Raw genomic sequence first — 19,291 nt, 5'->3', positions numbered from 1 at the left:
AATAATTGAAACAGAGACTACAGAAGATGTGTTGGTATATTTTATTTGGGAATATTTGAACAATGGGTAGTTAAGTCCACTGAAAATGTACATTTTTGAATATTGGGGGTGGATAGAGCAATTCAGGCAGACTTTTTCATGAGTTATGGAATTTAGCGGACATAAATTTGACTTTAAATTTGAATAGGAAAACTGTTTGCAAAATTAAATAATTCTACAAGAAGTACAACCTTTGTTTTAGACATTTTTAATCATAGGAGAGGTGACTGTAACTTAAAATGCGCACATAGAGGACAGAGGTGGTGAAAGCGGGGGCTTTTACAATAACGGGAGAAACTGAACACGAAAGAAATTGGAAACAAAAAACAAAAAAACACCTACATAAAATATTTAACTCACAGTATGCTTTCTGGATTAAAACATAAAATATTGTTGCTATGTACATTTTTACACCAACATCAAACAAGCAATAAGCTCGTTAGGACTAAACCGAACTAAGCTCATGGAGGGAACGAGAAACATCATAATAACAACATGAGGGTAGTAATTGTTTCAATCATCCAATTCTCCAACAAAATACAAGACGGTGGAAAAGTTTACAAGTATTTTCTGGCTAACTTCCTTCCTCCCTTAGTACCTACCCAAATCTCTGGAATAAAAGGTGCCTGAAAATTTTTTCCACCACGTTAGAATCGACCAGTTGTAGTTGGAGGTATTGAAAAGGGTTGAAAGTAGTCTTCATCGCATCTCAGGAGAGTTGAAAAGTTGTAAAAGGTAAGGCTACAGCAACAAAAATGACAGCCTTCCAAGATAACTCATAATGTTAACAAGTATAAAATTCCCTATTAGTGACAACTTTTTGCTGTAATGATTTTATGGCTTGTCAGACTGGGCCTTCATCTTCCTCTCCCACAGTTTCTGATTATCAGAGAAGCCCTGCTTGCCCTTGTTGAAGGAGTTAGGTCCTGCAGACGTTGGCGTCTCCCTGAAAAGATAACTTCATTACTTTAAATTTAATCAATAAAATTCTATACATTGCTGAAATGAGTCATTTACATAAAAACTATTTTTTCCCATTTCACCATACATTAAACAAGCTTCTTCCTTTTCAGAATTATAATGGTTCTTTATAAATTTTACATGTTATAATAGTAATACAAGAATTGAACTGTATGAATTGGGTTAAAGATTTTTGTTGTTTGTCTAGAAGTGTCCCATAATATTCTGATGAAACTCAATGCATTTAGCCCGAGCCTTCTTGATCATACACCCCTGCAGTTTAAAACAACTTTGAAACACTGATCTCTTTTGTCCTTAAATTACCCTGTAGATTATTTGGCAGCATGCCGTTCAGGTTGGAATTTTTAACATGATTGCAACAAATATTTAGATAATGTGCCTTAACATCAGAGGAGATGCTTTTCTCAGTCTTTCAGGTTTCTCCCTTTCAGTTCCAATTGCAGCCTTGGTCATCCAAGCTATACATTTTCATTTGTTTCATCAGACCACAGGACACATCTCCAAACATTAAAGTCTTTGATCCTGAGTTTGTTAACTTAAGTCTCTTTTCATTCATTTATGGGTTGTTGTTTTTTTTTTGTTTTAGGAATGATGGCTTCTTCGTCAGAGAGTGGCCTTTCAGGCCATGTTAGGCTATCTAACATAATAATAATAGCATAACCTTAACTTAGAAGCTTCCGCCATCATTTCCCCAAACGTATTGGGTTTATTTGCACATTCATCATCAAAATCATCAATCAAAATCTAAATATATCCAAACAGAAGGAATAAAAGAGAGAAAAAAATCAATGCGACGAAAAGATGGGAGAAGCTTGAGAGGCATCCATCTCCTCTAGATCTTTACACACAGAAATCTACTCACATAACATCATTAAGATGTTCCTAAATTGTATTACTGCATTAGGCAATAGTAGAAATAATTTGGGTAATCTAAACTGATCTACAGTGGGGTATGATCAGACTCATTAAGAGCCAAACAGTAAAAAAAATAAAAATAAATAGTTATCAGTTTCTATATGCAGTGTATGTTAACACCTGGGAAAAGAATTCAAGCATGTATTTATCAAAGGAAAATCAGGATAATCTTAAAGTTTTTGTTTTGTTTTTTTTTTTACCTCCCAATATTCTTCATCCTCATCTTTGCTTCTGGAGGCATTTCTTCTGGTTCACTCTATACAAAAGAGGATGATGACATCAGCTACTGATCATCTATTTCTATCTATACTACATGACTTTGTATGTGGGTACTTACATCATCATCTTCATTAAAAACAGATACTAATTTTTTGGGAGGAAGAGTTGGAACAATCTCCTTTGGTTTCTAGAACAAGTCAGGGACAGAAAACATCAAAGCAAAGCAGCACAGCAAAGCAACACGCAACTTTTTAGTGTTCAATTATAAAAAGAAACCCTAATGGTGTGAACAAAATGACTTGACTCTGTATTCCAGAAACATTGATGATTACAATCAGTTTATCTATAAAGGCTCAGATAAGCATGTATCGGATGCTAGCAGCTTAATCTTCATGCTGGTCTGTAACTAATCATAAACAATTTTTTTTTAAAGTGTAATTTGCACAAATAACAATGTGCAATTGCTCATTCCTTAACACTTACCGTTGCTCCTAGTTTGATAGAAATTGGGTTTGATTTATTTGCCACCTTACTGCCCATGCTGAAGCCAATTTTGGCGGTTTTGCAAGGGGCTGGTTGGTCTTCTGAGAACTGCTCCTTATCTTCAGGGGTAAGATGCTGAGATGTGCGTTTGACAGCAGTCCCATCTCCTCCCCCAGTGCTACAAGAGACAGGCTTAGTTTTCACTCTGTCCTCCTCCTCCTGTGGCCCTGCTTGAAGCAAGACAACTCACCGAGGTGAACAACTGCTTTGTGAGATACAGGAGAGTTCAATGCTACAATTTATGCTCCTCTAATTAGAAATTATAAGAAATGTCTTATCTGTGACTGTCAAATAGCTGTTAAAGTAAATTCTGCATCATTAATTAAACAAGCAAAGCCAATAAAACTAGAGACACGCTAATCAATATAGTTAAGTCACTGTAGCTGCCAGGCGGTGACAGCAATAGTGAAACTTTACACTTATACAAGGGGCTTTAAACTTAATCAAAGAAGTCTTCTGCTTCACAATCAGGTGCACATAAATTTTTTAAGGGCTCGTCAAAGAGTTGGTAAAAGGGATGCACATGACTATTGTAATAAATCACAGATAAAATATACTTAAAAAGAAACTAAAAATTATGACGAACAAACTTAAGAGATGAATCATTCCAAGTTGTTCCATTCATATATAAACCAAAAAGAATACTCAATAGCTGCCAAAATAAATAAGATGTTTTGCTTAAAGCAAGTCATGCACAATAAAAGCTAATGCAGTTTCCTTTAACTCTTGATCTAGCTATCCCTAAACCAAACAGAAAGTCATTTCTTTCTCCTGCATATAAAGAGATCCACCATCGAACCCTCTGTGCAACAGCTTACAACAACTGCCTCGTTTAATGCAGCAGCAGCAGTTCATGCTATGCGATTTAGAATGAGCTAAGCTAATTTGGCTAGCCACTTTCATTCCAGTTAACCGGGCAGCAAACCGTCAAGAGGCTCATATTTCACAAGTCCGTATCAACCATCGACAACTCGATTCATCAATGGTAGTTTAGCCTCCTTAAAAATTTAACTCGCACTATATGCTTTATTTTAAACCAGTTTAAACACTAGCTACTCTAGTAGTAGCCAGCTAAAGCTAACATCAACTCATCTTGCTAAAGTTCATTAAACGTCTTCTTTGCGGTCGGGCTTCTTTTTACTAAATAGGCAGCACATTAAGATATCGTTTAACATTTTTTATTTGTAAACTAGGTTTAAACATCAAAACAGCACATGTATCACCTCCGTCGTCGGAGCTACTTTTCCTGTTAGGTTTGTTATCCGCCATCATATCTTTCTCGGGTGAAACTCGAACTCGGTCGGTTTGTTCCGCTAGTGTGTTTTCAGGCGCTGTTTGCTCATCGCTCAACGGACTGTTGAGCTCAAGAAGAAGAAGATTAGCTTAAAATATACCAGCTAGCTTATGTGTTAAGGAAGATGAGTTGGTAAGAAATATTCTCTACAACCATTCTTCAGCTAATACCTGAGGGGTTATATTGAAACTGTGGTTTTAAAAGAAAGGCGCGCGATACTATTTTACTCAGAATATGCATCTTAACTTGAATATATTGTCGGTTTGTTGTGTTAGCTTAGGTAAACCTTTGCTTTCTGTCACCTAGTTCTGACAAAATATCCAACTATTTTATTTATTGATGCATATATACGCAAAATAATATCTCATAAGTGCTGTTTCTCCGACATTCTCTCCAAAAAAATCATCCGATTGGTTAAAATAAAATTAAAAAAAATTCAAACGTCACATATTAAAGGGATGTAGTGCTTGAAATGCATTGATTTCAATGCGAGCTCTTCAACAATGAGCAGAACTTCAAGCTTTTTAAAATCTTAAATAGTGATTTATTAATCCATAACACACCACAAGCTTCGTTGTTGGTTCTGTTTGCTTTGTTCTGATTTATTCATATATAACTGGTTGAACTGATCTGTTTGTTAAAACTGAAGTGTTCAAAAACCCTTCCAGATTTCACCCTGCCTATGGCTCAATGACATATTGATGGACTAAATACTGCCAAACGCTGAATAACCAAAACATGATCATGTTCAAGTCAGTTAATTACATGTAACCATTAATTTTAAAGAGCTATCCCAATGACAGCCAATGGGAACTGTCAGTTGGTTTAAAGTGATAAAGTATTTTGATCAAAAATAAAAGCAGAACATCTTTTCCTCTTTGATTATCACAAATAGGGCTGCAACTAATGATTATTTGCAAATCGATTAATCTGTTGATTAATTGATAATGGGATAGCCAAAGGTTCCTTCTAGATAGAGCAGATTGACAAACACATTTTTTAAAATCTTAAATGCAAACATTAATATAATTTTTTACAATTATGATCAAATTACAGCTCTAAGTGGTCGCTCTGTCAGCTAAAGGCGTGTTGAACAGTCTCTTTATGCCATTTAGCAATTTATTGATTACTAAATTAGCTGACCATTATTATTATTTCAATAAACGATTATCACGATTAATCTGATTAATTGTTTCACTCCTAATCACAACCTCAGTGAGGTTCTTTGCTGCCTGTAAATTTTGGTTTCTTTCAGGTTCATTTAAAGCTTTTGGCAAAACAATGTACCAGTCAGCATGGGACAGGCCCTGTGTATATGCGCTCGTGGCTCCCTCACCATTGATAACAAAAAATACTACTTTGTCCAGAAATTGGACGAAGGGTGAGTTACTGTGTTTGTATTGCAATGTCACATGTCAGTTGCTGTGCGACTTTATTTCATGCTCCCCTCTAACTGGATTCCCCCCTGACTCTCCAGTGGGTTCAGCTACGTTGATTTGGTTGAAGGAGCAAAGGATGGAAGATTCTACGCTCTGAAGAAGATCTTATGTCATGACCGCCAGGCTCGCCAGGAGGCTCAGACTGAGGTGGAAATGCATCAGATGTTTAATCATCAGAACATCTTAAGCCTGGTTGCATACGCCTTTGTTGACAGCGGAGGCAAAACCGAAGCCTGGCTCCTTCTGCCGTACATTAGAGTAAGTTGACGTTGCAATTCTGTTGATGAAAGAAACCTTTCCGACTGTGATCATATTCTGATGTGTTTGTGTGAACAGAAGGGAACCCTGTGGTCTGTTTTGGAGAAACTAAGAGACAAGGGGAGCTTAATGCCTGAGAACCAGATTTTAAAAATCCTCCGTGGAATCTGCTCTGGTTTGAAGGCTATTCATGACAAAGGCTATGCCCACAGGTAATCACCCAATGCTTTAGTTACTGCCAACCTTAAATTTGCTTTTGATGTGAAATAATATTCTATTTATGAAATTATATTCAATCTATTTCGGGGGAAAAAGCGGAAGGGTGTATTTGTACCACTAAAGGTATGATCACAGGGTCTCTGTAGAGAAAAGGACTCTGGTAGAGACATCAAATCATGTGCTACGTTTTAATTAATGATTACTGTAGAAAAACTGCAAATGGTTATTGAATGTAAACATGACAGAACAATATTGGCACAATGAAAATATTTTTATTCCTCTTCTATTCATCCATCATAGAAAAGACCAAAAGGAAATGTTTAAGCTTAGATAAGTGTGATGTATTGAGTGTATTTGAGTATGACTTCTCTGTAAGTAATGTTTTTGTCGGCAAGTATTGTAATCATAGGTGTAACTTTCTGAAGGACTTTTTGTGCTCATTTACTTTACTTTAGCCAAAGGTAACAGAGGTTTGGTGCAGCTATCTGTGTTCAGAGCGTTTTGAGTCGGTGTATTTTGTCCTCTCTCGCGCTGCTCCTGTGTCCCGCCTCTCGGTGTGACATAATTGGATCTGTCGCTTTGAGACATCTGATTTGCAGTTGCATTTCACTGCGTTACATAGTAGCTACATGGTTGGAGGAGAGACACACAGCAGCACTTAGTGAATTTAACCAGCAGCTTCTTCAATGTTTACGTAAAAGTTGGGAGACAGTTTGGTGAAAAAAATTAGAAATGCCACCAAAAATTCTGTTAGTCAGTGTTTTCCAGCTTAAGATTGTAAGTTTATACACGTTAGTATTTTAATGTAAGAAGCTTGAAAAAACATAATTTGTTCTAGTTAAAAAAAAAAAAGCTTGGCTTCTCAGAGGACCATGACTCCCAGTTACAGGTTAAAATCTTTTTTTTAAATTTGCAGACAGAATCAGACTGCAGAGCTTCTACATATCTTGAAATTTTGTTTCTGGTATCATTATATTAGTAAAGAGGTTCATAAATCATTTTAAACAACACAGAGAGAAGTAGGGAGATCTGCAGATTAAAGGTGAAACAGATTTACTGGGATATGCAACGTGCAATAAAATATATCTCCAAGTTTACAGGAAAGTTTGCAAGAAAAAAAATTTGCTATATTTAAAATGAAGCATATCAATATTTTTCTGGATGGATGGCATTTAAATTGTACTTCTGCATGATATATCAATGTTGGCATTGTAATCAGCTGTTATTGGTTATTTTTTTACACATTGTTTTCAGGCCTAATATATGTAATGCCCTAAAAGGCATCTCTCTAACTATCTATAAATATAAATATTAGTTTACTATGGTTCTATTGTGTTCTCAACAATAGGAAAGCATTCAATAAATTTATGTTTGAGCTCATTTTTTGAAAATACACAAACATATAGGAAGCGTTCGGGTTGAGTAACTGTAGGTCCATCAGCCACCCACCGAGTGTCCCCACCAACTTTCAGCACTAAGTTACGCCCTTTATTGTAATGAAGCAAAAAAAAAGCAATGCAGGTTTCTTGACAAAAAAAGCAATATTCTTGCAATTTGACTTATTAAATCTTTATATAAAGTATGTTGCAATCTGCTTTGATCTGACAGGGACCTAAAACCTACAAATGTGCTTCTGGATGAGGATGACAGGCCCGTTTTGATGGATCTGGGTTCAATGAACCGTGCTAGAATTGAGGTATGTGCTTTAAGCTTTAAGAAGTTGGTGGGATTTTACTAACCCCTAATAAAATGTATTCAGTCATAGCCATCTGTAAAATAGTAACATTCATTTTAGATGACTAACAGATTGAAACAGACCCCCCACCCCCAGTAAGGGCTATCTCTTACTCTAAAGGGAGACATACTAGTGGATATTGAGTTCTTGGGATGCAAGCAGGAACTTAAAAAAACGTTTCTTGATTGGAATTCTGTTTTTTCACCACTAGATGGCAGATTGACACTGTTGAGGCTATTGAAAACTCCTTATAATGAATACTTGTGGCTTACATTCTAATATTTTTGCTCACATAATCATATAAGCAGCAGAACTGAGGCCGTATGGGTTTAAGGTGATCAAATATTTTTATTTGTTTGCTTTATGGACAAATTATGGCTTCAGTTTTTCAGTCTTGGTTTTCATCTCGCGGCCTCGTGCTTGTTTCGGTTCAGTTGTGATCATTTGCTATATTCATTTGCTTTTAGAGCCACTAGGCCTATTTTTGTCTCTTGATTAGACATCTTTCTATTGTTTTAAATTGTGATTTTAAACATTTCACCTAAACCTCAGAATTGAGATGTTCAGAAGTTTTGCAGAAGATTATGTAATGTTTTTAGTCTGAGAGTTTGAAACTGTTGTTTTCTTTTAACAGGTGAAGGGATCCAGAGAAGCAATGACTGTACAGGACTGGGCCGCACAACGATGCACAATTTCCTACAGAGCTCCTGAGCTCTTTAATGTAGAGAGTCACTGCATTATAGATGAGCGCACTGATATTTGGGTAAAACCCCAGAGCCGTCCTCCATCGTCTTGCCAAGTTCTTTTCTATATTAACATCTGAAGCTTAAGACAAAAGGGAAAAATCCTTAATTAATCGACAAACCTTTTTTGTTTGTGTTGTTTTCATTAATCCCCAGTCGCTGGGCTGCGTGCTGTACTGCATGATGATGCTGGAGGGCCCATATGATATGATATTCCAGAAGGGGGACAGCGTTGCTTTGGCTGTCCAGAATCCAGTTAAAATCCCAGTGACTTGCAGGTCAGTAATAAAACAGGAAAAAGACGTTTTCCCTCACATGTTCGGACTTTAAATGTAAACTCCTTGTCTTTTTCGTTCAAGCATTTTATTTCTTCTGTTCAGATCTCCTGCGGGCAATAGTCTAGTTAAATGACACACTTTTTATAATGACGTTCCTGGTGGTTGTGGTGCAGATTTTAAGTATTAGCTGAAATTATTATTATTTTTTTCTTAGATACTCAGAGGGTCTCCAGATGCTGCTGAGCTCCATAATGGTTTCGAATCCTCAGGAGCGACCAAACATCGGTTGGGTTCTGGATCAGGTACAGGACCTGCAGAGCCGCAGCCCGAACACTCAGACCAACATGGTCTGATTCCAGCTTGGTGCGCTTTATTAGAACCATGGACTCTTCACCAGCTTCAGCACAGCTTCGCTTTAATTCCAGCTTCAAGTGTCACCTTTTATTTGTTCTTTTAGAGTGCAAAATAGATATTATTTTTATGTATCATCTGCCCTTTACCTTTTTTAAGTATAATCCTTATGGAGCAAGATCAAATATGCCTTAAACTGTTTCACACCTTGAAGTGCAATGCTTCACCTTCTTGTTTGCATTAAGAAAAGGGACATTTTTCTCTCTGAAAAGTTACTCAAGGCGATAAATATTTCATGTTTCTCTGAAACCCTCAGCCCTTTAGTTTAGTTCTGCAAGCTATGCTCTTCTTACACTTTGAACTAATTTGTGGTTGAGGATTCAATAGCCGTATTTCTGGTAAATATAAATAATATATCGATAAATTAAGTGCATGAATTCTTTGTTTAATACACTCACCTAGCTTACTCGTAATTCTGAAACGCCTGTCATAATTTTGGCTCCTGAAACTATTAAATTGGGGGGGGAAAAAACAGCTAAAGCTGTTTACATTTCTACTTTTAAATTTATAATTTAAACTTCAAGGCCTGCAGCTGCTTACACTCTCTGCCCGTCGATGATTGCTGTATTGTAATGTTTAAAACCAAAACTATGCCTGCGTAGGTGAAATCAGCAGCCAACTGATTGTATTAATTAATGGCCTTTTATTTCCTTCCCTTTCCTGAGTAACAGCTGCTGTAGATGTTATTGTGGAGGCCTGAGAATTAGATAAAAAATTCTCTCTAACATCTGTTGAGTTAAAAAAGAAGATCTTGTTTTCTGGTGAATGTTCTTCTAATTATTATTTTCCATATTAATATAGTAAGAAAATGTTGAGTTAAAAAAACCCTTCCCAAACATTCCAGTAAATAAATTATGCCTGAGTTTAGCACGTAGTTTAGCATGTAAAGCTGCATCCTCATCTCTTTTATAAACCAATGCAGTTTTTTATCGCATGCTCTTAGGTTTAGCTGAAGTTACCAGTACAGTAGTATCATTCATTCTGACTCTTTTTAAGGTTCATTGCCTGAATCACAGAGATAAAAATAATTAGACCAAAGGCGGGCATCATTCTGATCACACAGATTCTTGGATTCGGTAATCCCTTAGGAAACTTGTGTTGATGGTACGTAAAGGTGCTGCTGTTAATGTTATTGCAGGATGATACTTTTCCTTTTTTTCAGTAGTTTTAATATTTATGGTGATGTTTTTAATTGGTTTAGTAGTTTTGCATTCCAGCATTGCTTGTTCAGTTTTGGTTTCTTCATGTGTTTGACACGTCTGGTTCTCTCAGGATACGCTAACATCTCAGAAGATCCACATTAGAAAACAGTACCTATAGGTTTCCTGGGAAAACAAATATTTGGGGCATTAATGTTTAATTTTTTGCTTTTGTGGCTGTAAAATAGATTTATTTTCACCATCAGTACTGTTGAACTGGCCTTTATCTTTGAAATGTACAGTTAACAGTTTAGTGTGGTTGACCGACTGTGTAAATACATTTTCATTTGATGCAACATTTGGATTTAGCGATGACCATAAAGTCATGCAATTTGTCTGCAAATAAAAACCTTCTGTGATGCTGCTGGTAAGAAGAAATGAGTAGGTATGAGACACATTTGTTATTATGGGTTACTTATGATTTATTGAAAATTGGTCGAATCATATTTTATGTCCTATTTTCTGCACTATAATGAGTGTATAAATGTTAAATATGTAGCATTCTATATTCTGTACACTTTTTAATAATTGTGAAATAAAAAGGCTTCCTGCACTTTGCTGAGTGCTAAGCACTACTTCCTTTGCTTTTGATTTAATCAACACAAACCAGTGAAGATCCTGCAGTCATTAAGTGATGCTCTAGTGAAATAATGGTGTTAAGAAGAAAAAAAACATACTTACATTATATAATATTTAAAGGGAGAGTCATTTTCATATTTTGGCTGAAAACTAAAGTCTTGTAACAAAGCAAAATACTGTCACTGTATTGTTAAGTGAAATCATTTTGAAGTCTTTTATTTGGTTAGAATATTTTTAACAGTTTTAACAAAATATTTCAAAAATTCCAAACATATGTAGATCAAAACTGAAGCTTCCAGAGAAAACAAACATTTTAACTTTACACAGAATTAAATAATGACGGAAATGCCTTGAAAGCTTATATAGATTAGATGAGCTGCATTATTGTCCTTAAAAGAAAAAGCACAATGTTTATGAAGTGTTAAATTACACCGATCTACTAAAATCCCTAACAGTTTTTTATTTTTCTGAGAAATATTGTTCACAAGAAATTGTGAAAACCTGCTGCAGCACAATTTTTGAAGAGGAAACATTAATGCATAACCTGCAGATTTGGATCAGGAGCTTCATTACCAACATGTATTTCTGGAATGTCGCGTATATTTGCAAACCATTTGCATTTTGTAAAAGGTTAGTTCAAACTCATAACTGCACTATAGAGGTTATGATGCACAATTTGCAGGGTTTCCTTGCATTTTATTTTTATTATACAGGTGTTGGTTGCTTTATGATAATTACCTAAATTCTGTGCTCATTAAAATCTCACCTAAAATTGGGAATTTGAAAGTTGAACTCAAAATATTAAAGCAGATAATTGGATGTATGTCCCCCTATAAAAGTCCAGTTGTAAAGAAAAAAAATGGTTAGATCAAGTAATTTAAGCCTTTTCTGGTGCATGATTTCACAAAAAAAAAGACAAAAAAATATTATTTCTAAACAGTGAACTTTGTGATAGGGGAGATGTTGGCTTCATAAGTTGAAATAAAAAAAAATTAATTGCAGTAAACAAATCACAAAAACCAAAAAAGCCAATCAAAGTCGTTTGAAGAACTTGCAGCACACATACCTTACCTCCCTCTTTATTTGCTGTCTGATATTTAAAAAAAATTTTTTTTATTTTATTTTAATTGTACACGAACAAAAAATTCACAATGACATTCAGGTGGAGTGCAATGATGATGCTCGGGTTGGTTAACACATCTTTTAACAATTAACCTGTGTTTAAAATCCAAGTAATTTATTACTTCCTAGTTACTTTGTTTTGCTTCCTTATCAATGAAAACATTGAGCTTGATATGTTTTGCTCATGCGCTCTGCACCTTTCTTTTGTTGGCATGTGCTTTCTTTATATCAAAAAAATATAGATAAACCTCAAGTTAAATATAGAAATAAAAAAGGTTATATTACATGATTATTACAGATGAGAGATTGAAAATATCTTGTTTGTTTAGAAATTGTTTCTAATCTCATTATCATAGCTAGGATCAGTTTTTGTGTTATGGGTCAATTTGGATAATTATTTACTTAAAGAAAAAGGCTACAGACCTTATATTTAAAAAAATATATATATTCTGAATATAGATAATTAATGGAAAGCAGAAAAATAAGTTGTTTGTTTTTTTAAAGACAACAAAAATCAAGTACTGGTTGGAATGAAAACTATAACATGACTTGTATTTGTACATTTTTTATATATTAATTTGTGGCTAAAAGTGACATTTTCAAGAGTTCTTTTTGTAGCTGAGGCACAATGCGTTTGTATTCAGTCCATCAAAAGCCTTTCTACAAAAAAACGTGTCTTTAGATGCATGTGGCAGAAAGCGACATTCTTAGTATCTTTGCAGAGATATTCTTTGCAAATAAGCAGAAACAGATTTCTTGTTTTTCAGCCAGATTATTCAGAAATCATGTAACAGTGTAGTTTTAGAATAAAAATAAATACCAGTGGGTAACAGGTGAATATAGTCTTAGCGTTTATTGGTTTTTAACCTTGCAATACTCCATTCTGCAATATGAAACCTCCTTTCATATTTCCTTGTGACATTTGGTGTTAGTGCAAATTCCATCTACTTAAACAAGGTTTAAGGGAAAATATGAAGTATAGCACATTACCTTTGCTTCATTCATATTAACATTCTTGTCCAACTCCAGCCTGCATTTTCCTATGAAAATGATCAGCCGTTTGGTTGACCAGGCTGTTAAAGGGTTAAGAAGATTTTCATCTTTCTTGTGTCTGGCTTACAAATGTAAACTGTCATAAAAGTAACTCAGGCTGCAACATGTTTACAACCTGGATGCCTTTCAGTACCCTCATAATCCTTTTGTTTGAAATAAGGAAATCTTGAATTTACTTCTTTCAAAGAATTATGGAGAATAAAATCATACAACACAGTTACAAGGTCACGCCAAGGTCATTTTACATGTAAGCACCAACTCTAAAACCCTGTCCCTTTCATAGGACACTGCCGCTGTTTTTCAACCTCCTCTTTTTCCGAACACTGCATGTTTCATTTGCAACCTCACCTAAGTCCCCATGCACAGACTGGTCTCACACTATAAACCATCCCAAGGTTTTATTGATTTGGCAATGAATCATTTAATGAATTATTTAATTAGCAAAGCATTATGGGTCAGTGCAAATCTGCTCCTCTTCTGCAGTGCCTCTAGATCTCTAAATCACTTTGCCCATATGTTTGGAAGCCATAAGATGTGTCTATATAAGAAAATCCAAACAAGCCTGACTAAATACAGAAATTATTTTATGATTCCGGGAAAACCTTGTAAAGTCATCTAGTAAGTTTCTGTCGTTACTTGCCAAAGAGATCTTTATTCTTCGAGGCTTTATGTGCCCAGAGTCAGAACTTTTGCTGTCACTCGGGCCCAAATTGGTCTTGGCTGCAGCTAAAAGAGTAAAATATGGACATTACGTCTGCCCTGTTGAGTGGATGAATTATGACTTCTGCTTCTGATCAGGCCTCCTTTTTATCCAGAAGCTTTCTGTGCGGCCATTAATTCATGGGAGTGTTTGGGTTAAAATGCATAATGAGTTCATTAAAGGGGATTGGCGTAATCAGGAAAGGTATTGCTTTAATTACTGGCACTAATCCAAACCTATTTTTCCTCCGTGAGGCCAGCCACCCACACCGTCTGTAGAGCTCGCTAATTTAATTAAGTGTACAAAATGCTACACCCTAACGTCGCCCTCGGGGGCAATTATGGCTCTAGGTATTGAAAGATCTCCACCAGGGGTATTTTTACTTACTGGCAGGAGATTGCCTATGTCAGTTAGCTGATTGCATTGATTATATTGATTTGTAACAGCTTTTCGAGTAATTTCATCTACAAAGGTGAGAGCAACACGTTGATCCAGGGAATATTTTATTTATTAAATGGTTCTTTATTTAGATGCTTGACTCTTTTGCCAAGTGATTAGATGGAATGGAGCTCTGCAAGAAGTCCTTTAAAGTGGGAGTTGAGGGAAGAAAAATCAATATTTTTATTTGCCACGTAGGATCAGTACAGGTAGTACAAGTTAGGTGTGGATTGTTGCCATGAGCTGTGTAGACGGCCCCTCTGTGCTGAAGAATCAAGAAAAGGGCTTGAAACAGTAAGCTAAAAATAAATGTAGCATCATTAGAAATAAACTGAATTGAATTGAATTGAATATAAACTGTAAAAGTTAGAACAATCCAGTATGAATGATATAAACTGGATTTGTTGTATGTTCAAAATAAACTCATATCTTTGACTAGTTTAAAAGAAAATCAAACATGCCTTTGTTCTTTTCTCAGTTTATTTTTTTACTCAAACTTGCCTATGGAAAATTATTGCTTAAATATATTTTGACAAAAGATAAAAAGGAATGTTCTTTACAGTTTTTTAAAAAGGGTCTGAAGACTGATTTCAACCTGGTTTCTTCCCCCAGTCCTTGTCTTGGTTTCGTTTTGTTGGGCTTTGACAAATTGTACCAAGACCTTTTCAAGCCTTTATCGTTCCATTCAAATGTTTAATAATATAATAATAATATAACATTTAACTCCCTTTTATCTTAACCTGCAGACCCACATTGCACTGCATGTAAGTTCAAGTCAACATCAGCGATCAGAGCACCGCCAAATCCCACCATCTCAGACTAGATACAGTTGTAAATGCGCTTACTGAATTTAAAATCTTACTGTGAGAATGTTTACAACACCGTAGCATTTAGTTCTCTGATTGTTTTCACTTTTGATGGTTTCCTTTAAAAAAAAAAGCAAAAATTTACCTGCAGACTTTACTGAAAAATGAGAACATACTTGCTGTCTCACCACAGGAGATGTCCACGGTTTTGAAAGTTCGAATAAATGTTTTTTGCCGTACTTTTATTTTAAACATGTCAAAGATCTATTTTACTCTTACTGTGTTCTAAAGTTTATCATATAACTATTGCCCAATGTAAACAAATGAATTATGTTTACAGAATGCAGGTCTGATTTCTGTTTTGGTCTCAGAAGGGCTGGTCTTGACTCATCCCTGCTGCACAAGTTAGACTAAAGTACCTGAGCAGTGGACCTGCAGCTCCTCCAGAGTTGCCATGAGATTTTTGGCTGCCCCTCCCAATAATGGTTTCCTTGATCATCTTGTCAGTTTTGTGGACCATCATGGCTTAGTAGTTCAGTTTAAGTGTGTTAAAGGAACGACATATCCAAAATGTTCAAGTCAGACCAAGCCGCTTTAAAAGGTATGAACCTCATTTTCTGATGGGGCTCATCTGGCACAAAGCATGTTCTTTCCAATCCCTATTATCCCAGGGAAAAGGGTTTGCTAGAAAGATGACATCAAACTCTGAAAATTGTCTTTAATCTAAAAGAAATTGAAATTAGGTATCTCTTTTCTTCTGTTTGCTGCTTGGGATACTCTGCAGGAATGTCATCAATTGAGCTCTGCTGAGCTTGTGATTGTGCATAGTCTAAAAGGGCCTGTAAAAGTACTAAAAGTACAAATTCTCAATGCTGACTTAAATCAAGCAATTGTGCTTTAGTTTGTCTTGCAATTTCTAGCAAGTCTATTGTGTCAGTACTGTAGCCAGAAACCTCCCTCTCAGCTTCTTTGGATAATATAGGGACATTATGACAAAATATGTTTCATACAGGAAAGATGCTGAATAGAAATCAACCAAAAAAATTACTGAAATGCAACTGGGAGGTTTGTCTCATCTCCAGAACCTCTGAGATTTTACCTTGTGTCAGATTTTTGCAGTATACTGTGATCGCTTTGGAAATGTGCAACAAATCTGCTACTTTTCAGCTGCTGCTCTATAGTTGGAGACATGCTGAGGTCTAATATTGACTTAGATAATATGTTGAGGTATTTATCATTTAGCTCTGACTATCTTGATGCAATGGCAAGTTTGCTTGTTCAGCCCAAACTCCTTCAACCCTAAATTTGTAAAAGTTTGGAAAACTTATAACACAAGAAAGTTGTATAAGCTCCAGTTTGCAACGTCTTTTAAAAAAGTGAAAGTGAATGATTTAAGTGTCCCTTTACTCACCGGAAGATGGGTACTCAGGTTATTCTTAGCTGAAGTTGGTCATTATGATTTTCTCTGCAGGACGTTTTAATTGGTAATTGTTCCTTTCACTTACATGACTACCTTAAAAGGAACCTTTTCTATGGACCCGGCACATAACGACATTTTTTACTGTGCCAGGTCTGTTGCAGTTTTTTCTGTACTGGCATCTGAATTAAACAAGCCATTTAAGTTACAGGCTGATGGCATCAGTCGCACTTTTTTCCATCTTCTTAATTAGGGTCAGAAAGCAGCAGTGTCTTAATTCTTTGCATTTATTCTATAAAATAACAAAACATTAAAAGTTTTGCCCTTATAAAATTATAATTAAAAATATATTTAAATTACAATTTGCATGCATACATAGAACTTGTGTTGGCACCAACACCAACGTTAGCCCAGAGACCTATGTTTTATAAATCTTGCCATGATCTTATCACAAAAAGTGGAAAGGAAAAGAAAAATGAATACATTTTAAAAATTACCTGCTGTTTAATTCAACCCATGGGGACATTTTATCCACTGATTTTTAAAATATACGCTTGATGTCTTCAGGTTATGGAAAAATTATTATGGAGACATTATCTTTTGTAGATTAAAAAGCGAAGTTCTTCCAAGCAGATTATTTTTAATTACATGCTTTTAACCTTTGCTGAGCTCAGCAAGGCAAAAGAGAAGCTAATAGTTTGATGATCAGTTTATTAGCGCTGATTAAGTGGATGAAACGACAAGATAATCCAGAGTCGGCGCGGTCTTTACTGTGACCAAAGGAGGGCAAATTAATTGATTAAACAACTTGTTGTCCTTCCGCTGCTGAGCTAAGGGGAGACCCCAGTGAGTGATGAATGGGGGTGTGTGGGGTAAAGCCTTTATGTACCCTCACTGGGGGAGTTGTCACTGAATGAGTGAATTGGCTTCATCAATTTGGAGCTATTATCATGTCAAAAGGCGAGGATGGTGCTTAAGGCAGGGAAGCAAGTTGGAGGGAGGCAGAGAGATCTGCATACTTTAATTTTCACCCACTCCCCTCGAGCCCCTCCTCCCAGGCCAGCCCGTTTACCGTAAGGCTGTTTAATTTTCCTGAAATAGGGCTGTGACAGCTGTGTCATGCTGATGAGGAGAGTGGCAGCCTGTCTCATCTAATCTATTTCAGCTCTGCTACAGCCGAACTTCCTCCATCCTCCTCCCTCCGAGATGTCAAAGCCTTTCTTAAATAAACACAGCAGTCCCAGTCTGTTAAACGATGGCGTGCTGGGGAATACTGGGCGGTGAAACACAGGAAGAGGACAAGAAGCAATAACCAGGAGCTGTTTCTTATTTCACCTCTGCTGATTGTTATAGGTCTCTTTATCGTGTGACCTGTCTCAATTATGCCAATTGGATATCCCAGTCACTTTGACTAGTGTGGGGACAGTAAAATAAAGTGTGAGGAGCATTCAATTATGTGTGTGTAGATATTTGGGAAGGTACGACAAAGATGCTGCAAATGAGCCTGTTGTTGGAATCTGCATCACTTAGCATGTATTACTTTACCAAGAGACGGACAGCAATTTAAATTTTAGTGATGTCACTTCCACCTGTCAATCACGTCAGGGTGCGTTAAATGTGAAGCCATTACATAAATGAGATCTTGTCGTGACCCTCAGTACTCATGAATGCAGACACATGCCCGCATCGCTTCAGTTTTCTTACGTAAAGAGAATACAAATCCAGTGAATAACCTGACCTCCATGTATCAAGGGGGATTCGTTGGAAGGAGATGACCAGCATCAGGGAAGGAAAAAGTCAAAAACCTTGAATTAAATGTAGATCTACAGAAATTATTGTTATATTTAATAAAGCTGTATTATGATTAAAAAATTATCATTTGACATTTTTCATCATTTCAGTGGAAGTATGATAAATAGAGTTAAAACCAGATTTTCACATACAAACAACAAAACGGGAACATAACGTTTGTTTACTCTCTTTGGCTAATTATCTCTTTTGTACATCAATCTGGATTATAAAAATAATTTATTTTTAGCAAATGCTGTAATAATGTCAGTATTTTTTTATTACTACATACACAACAATTATTTTAATGCCTTGTCAGTTTGGGAAAGTATTGATGATGATATTTAAACTTCTGTATTTTTATTGATATTTCTATTTCCGTATAAACTTTATAGATATAAATGTCAAAAGCTCAAATGTGTTGCCTCCTTGTGTGACATCATGGACAAACAAATCTGTGTTTTGGTATGGTGACAATTTACCACTTATTTATATGGAGACAGATGACAACTGTTGGTACTCAGGTTTTAACGTTGCAGCAGCTCTTAATACTGAACATGCTTGAAGCGGCAGTAAGAGTGGAAAATTCATCTTTACCAAACAGGAACTTCAGGAACAAAACAAATCAGCAAAAAAAAAAACTTCAGGAAGAGAACTGTAGACATATACATCCCTGTTTTTTTTTTTTTTTTTTTTTTTTTTTTTTTTACAATTTTCAGATGTCTGAAAATAGTTCATCCATCCGTTTTCTGTCACGCTTCTCCCAAGTGGAGTTGCGAGGGGTACTGGTACCCATCTCCAGCTGTCAATGGGCAAGAGGCGGGGTACACCCTGGACAGGGGCCTGTTTCAATAAGGAAGTTCAACCAACTCTGAGTTAGAACTTGAACTCTGAGTTGACTTATCCTGAGATTGGAAACTCTGAGTTTTGGGTTTCAGAACAGCTGAAATGAGTTAGTTCAATCAACTCTAAATTGACTGACTCTGAGTTAAGCTTGTGCACCACAACTATAAAAAGCCATTATCAATGGAGCACAGACATTACGACTCACCATGGCAACAGTGCCAGACAAAAAAAGGTGTGCATATTTCTCACCAGCAGACCTGGATGTGCTT

General features: G+C 36.0%; 2 protein-coding genes across 3 annotated transcripts; one reads left to right on the top strand and one right to left on the bottom strand.

The window, feature by feature from the left end:
- Positions 1-42: 42 nt before the first annotated feature.
- On the bottom strand, positions 43-4,057 carry pcnp (PEST proteolytic signal containing nuclear protein). Of its 2 annotated transcripts, none has more exons than XM_015371275.1 (5): positions 3,921-4,057; positions 2,638-2,867; positions 2,273-2,341; positions 2,136-2,191; positions 43-985 (listed from the first exon to the last, which is right to left on the bottom strand). In XM_015371275.1, the coding sequence occupies exons 1-5, from the start codon at positions 3,967-3,969 to the stop codon at positions 874-876; spliced, it is 516 nt and encodes a 171-aa protein (XP_015226761.1). In that variant the 5' UTR covers positions 3,970-4,057; the 3' UTR covers positions 43-873. The 2 variants fall into 2 exon arrangements, with proteins under 2 accessions (XP_015226761.1, XP_015226762.1); XM_015371276.1 differs by having other exon boundaries at positions 2,638-2,864; positions 3,921-4,027.
- On the top strand, positions 4,014-10,403 carry stk16 (serine/threonine kinase 16). The gene is made up of 8 exons (XM_015371274.1): positions 4,014-4,123; positions 5,247-5,372; positions 5,469-5,688; positions 5,767-5,900; positions 7,516-7,603; positions 8,277-8,405; positions 8,542-8,663; positions 8,878-10,403. The coding sequence occupies exons 2-8, from the start codon at positions 5,287-5,289 to the stop codon at positions 9,014-9,016; spliced, it is 918 nt and encodes a 305-aa protein (XP_015226760.1). The 5' UTR covers positions 4,014-4,123; positions 5,247-5,286; the 3' UTR covers positions 9,017-10,403.
- Positions 10,404-19,291: the final 8,888 nt, after the last annotated feature.

The sequence above is a fragment of the Cyprinodon variegatus genome, unplaced genomic scaffold (assembly GCF_000732505.1).
Source record: "Cyprinodon variegatus isolate N-32 unplaced genomic scaffold, C_variegatus-1.0 Scaffold55, whole genome shotgun sequence".
NCBI lineage: Eukaryota > Metazoa > Chordata > Actinopteri > Cyprinodontiformes > Cyprinodontidae > Cyprinodon > Cyprinodon variegatus.
This window is presented reverse-complemented; position numbering and strand designations above follow the sequence as displayed.

Bases quoted from the DNA above. Each gene is read 5' to 3' on its own strand.
- pcnp (XM_015371275.1), bottom strand. From the start codon at position 3,969: ATGATGGCGGATAACAAACCTAACAGGAAAAGTAGCTCCGACGACGGA. The intron at 2,868-3,920 runs GTGATACATGTG...TCTTGCTTCAAG, and splicing joins AAGTAGCTCCGACGACGGAG to CAGGGCCACAGGAGGAGGAG. The intron at 986-2,135 runs GTAAAAAAAAAA...TTATCTTTTCAG, and splicing joins AGGATGAAGAATATTGGGAG to GGAGACGCCAACGTCTGCAG.
- stk16 (XM_015371274.1), top strand. From the start codon at position 5,287: ATGGGACAGGCCCTGTGTATATGCGCTCGTGGCTCCCTCACCATTGAT. The intron at 5,689-5,766 runs GTAAGTTGACGT...TTGTGTGAACAG, and splicing joins TCCTTCTGCCGTACATTAGA to AAGGGAACCCTGTGGTCTGT. The intron at 5,901-7,515 runs GTAATCACCCAA...TTGATCTGACAG, and splicing joins GACAAAGGCTATGCCCACAG to GGACCTAAAACCTACAAATG.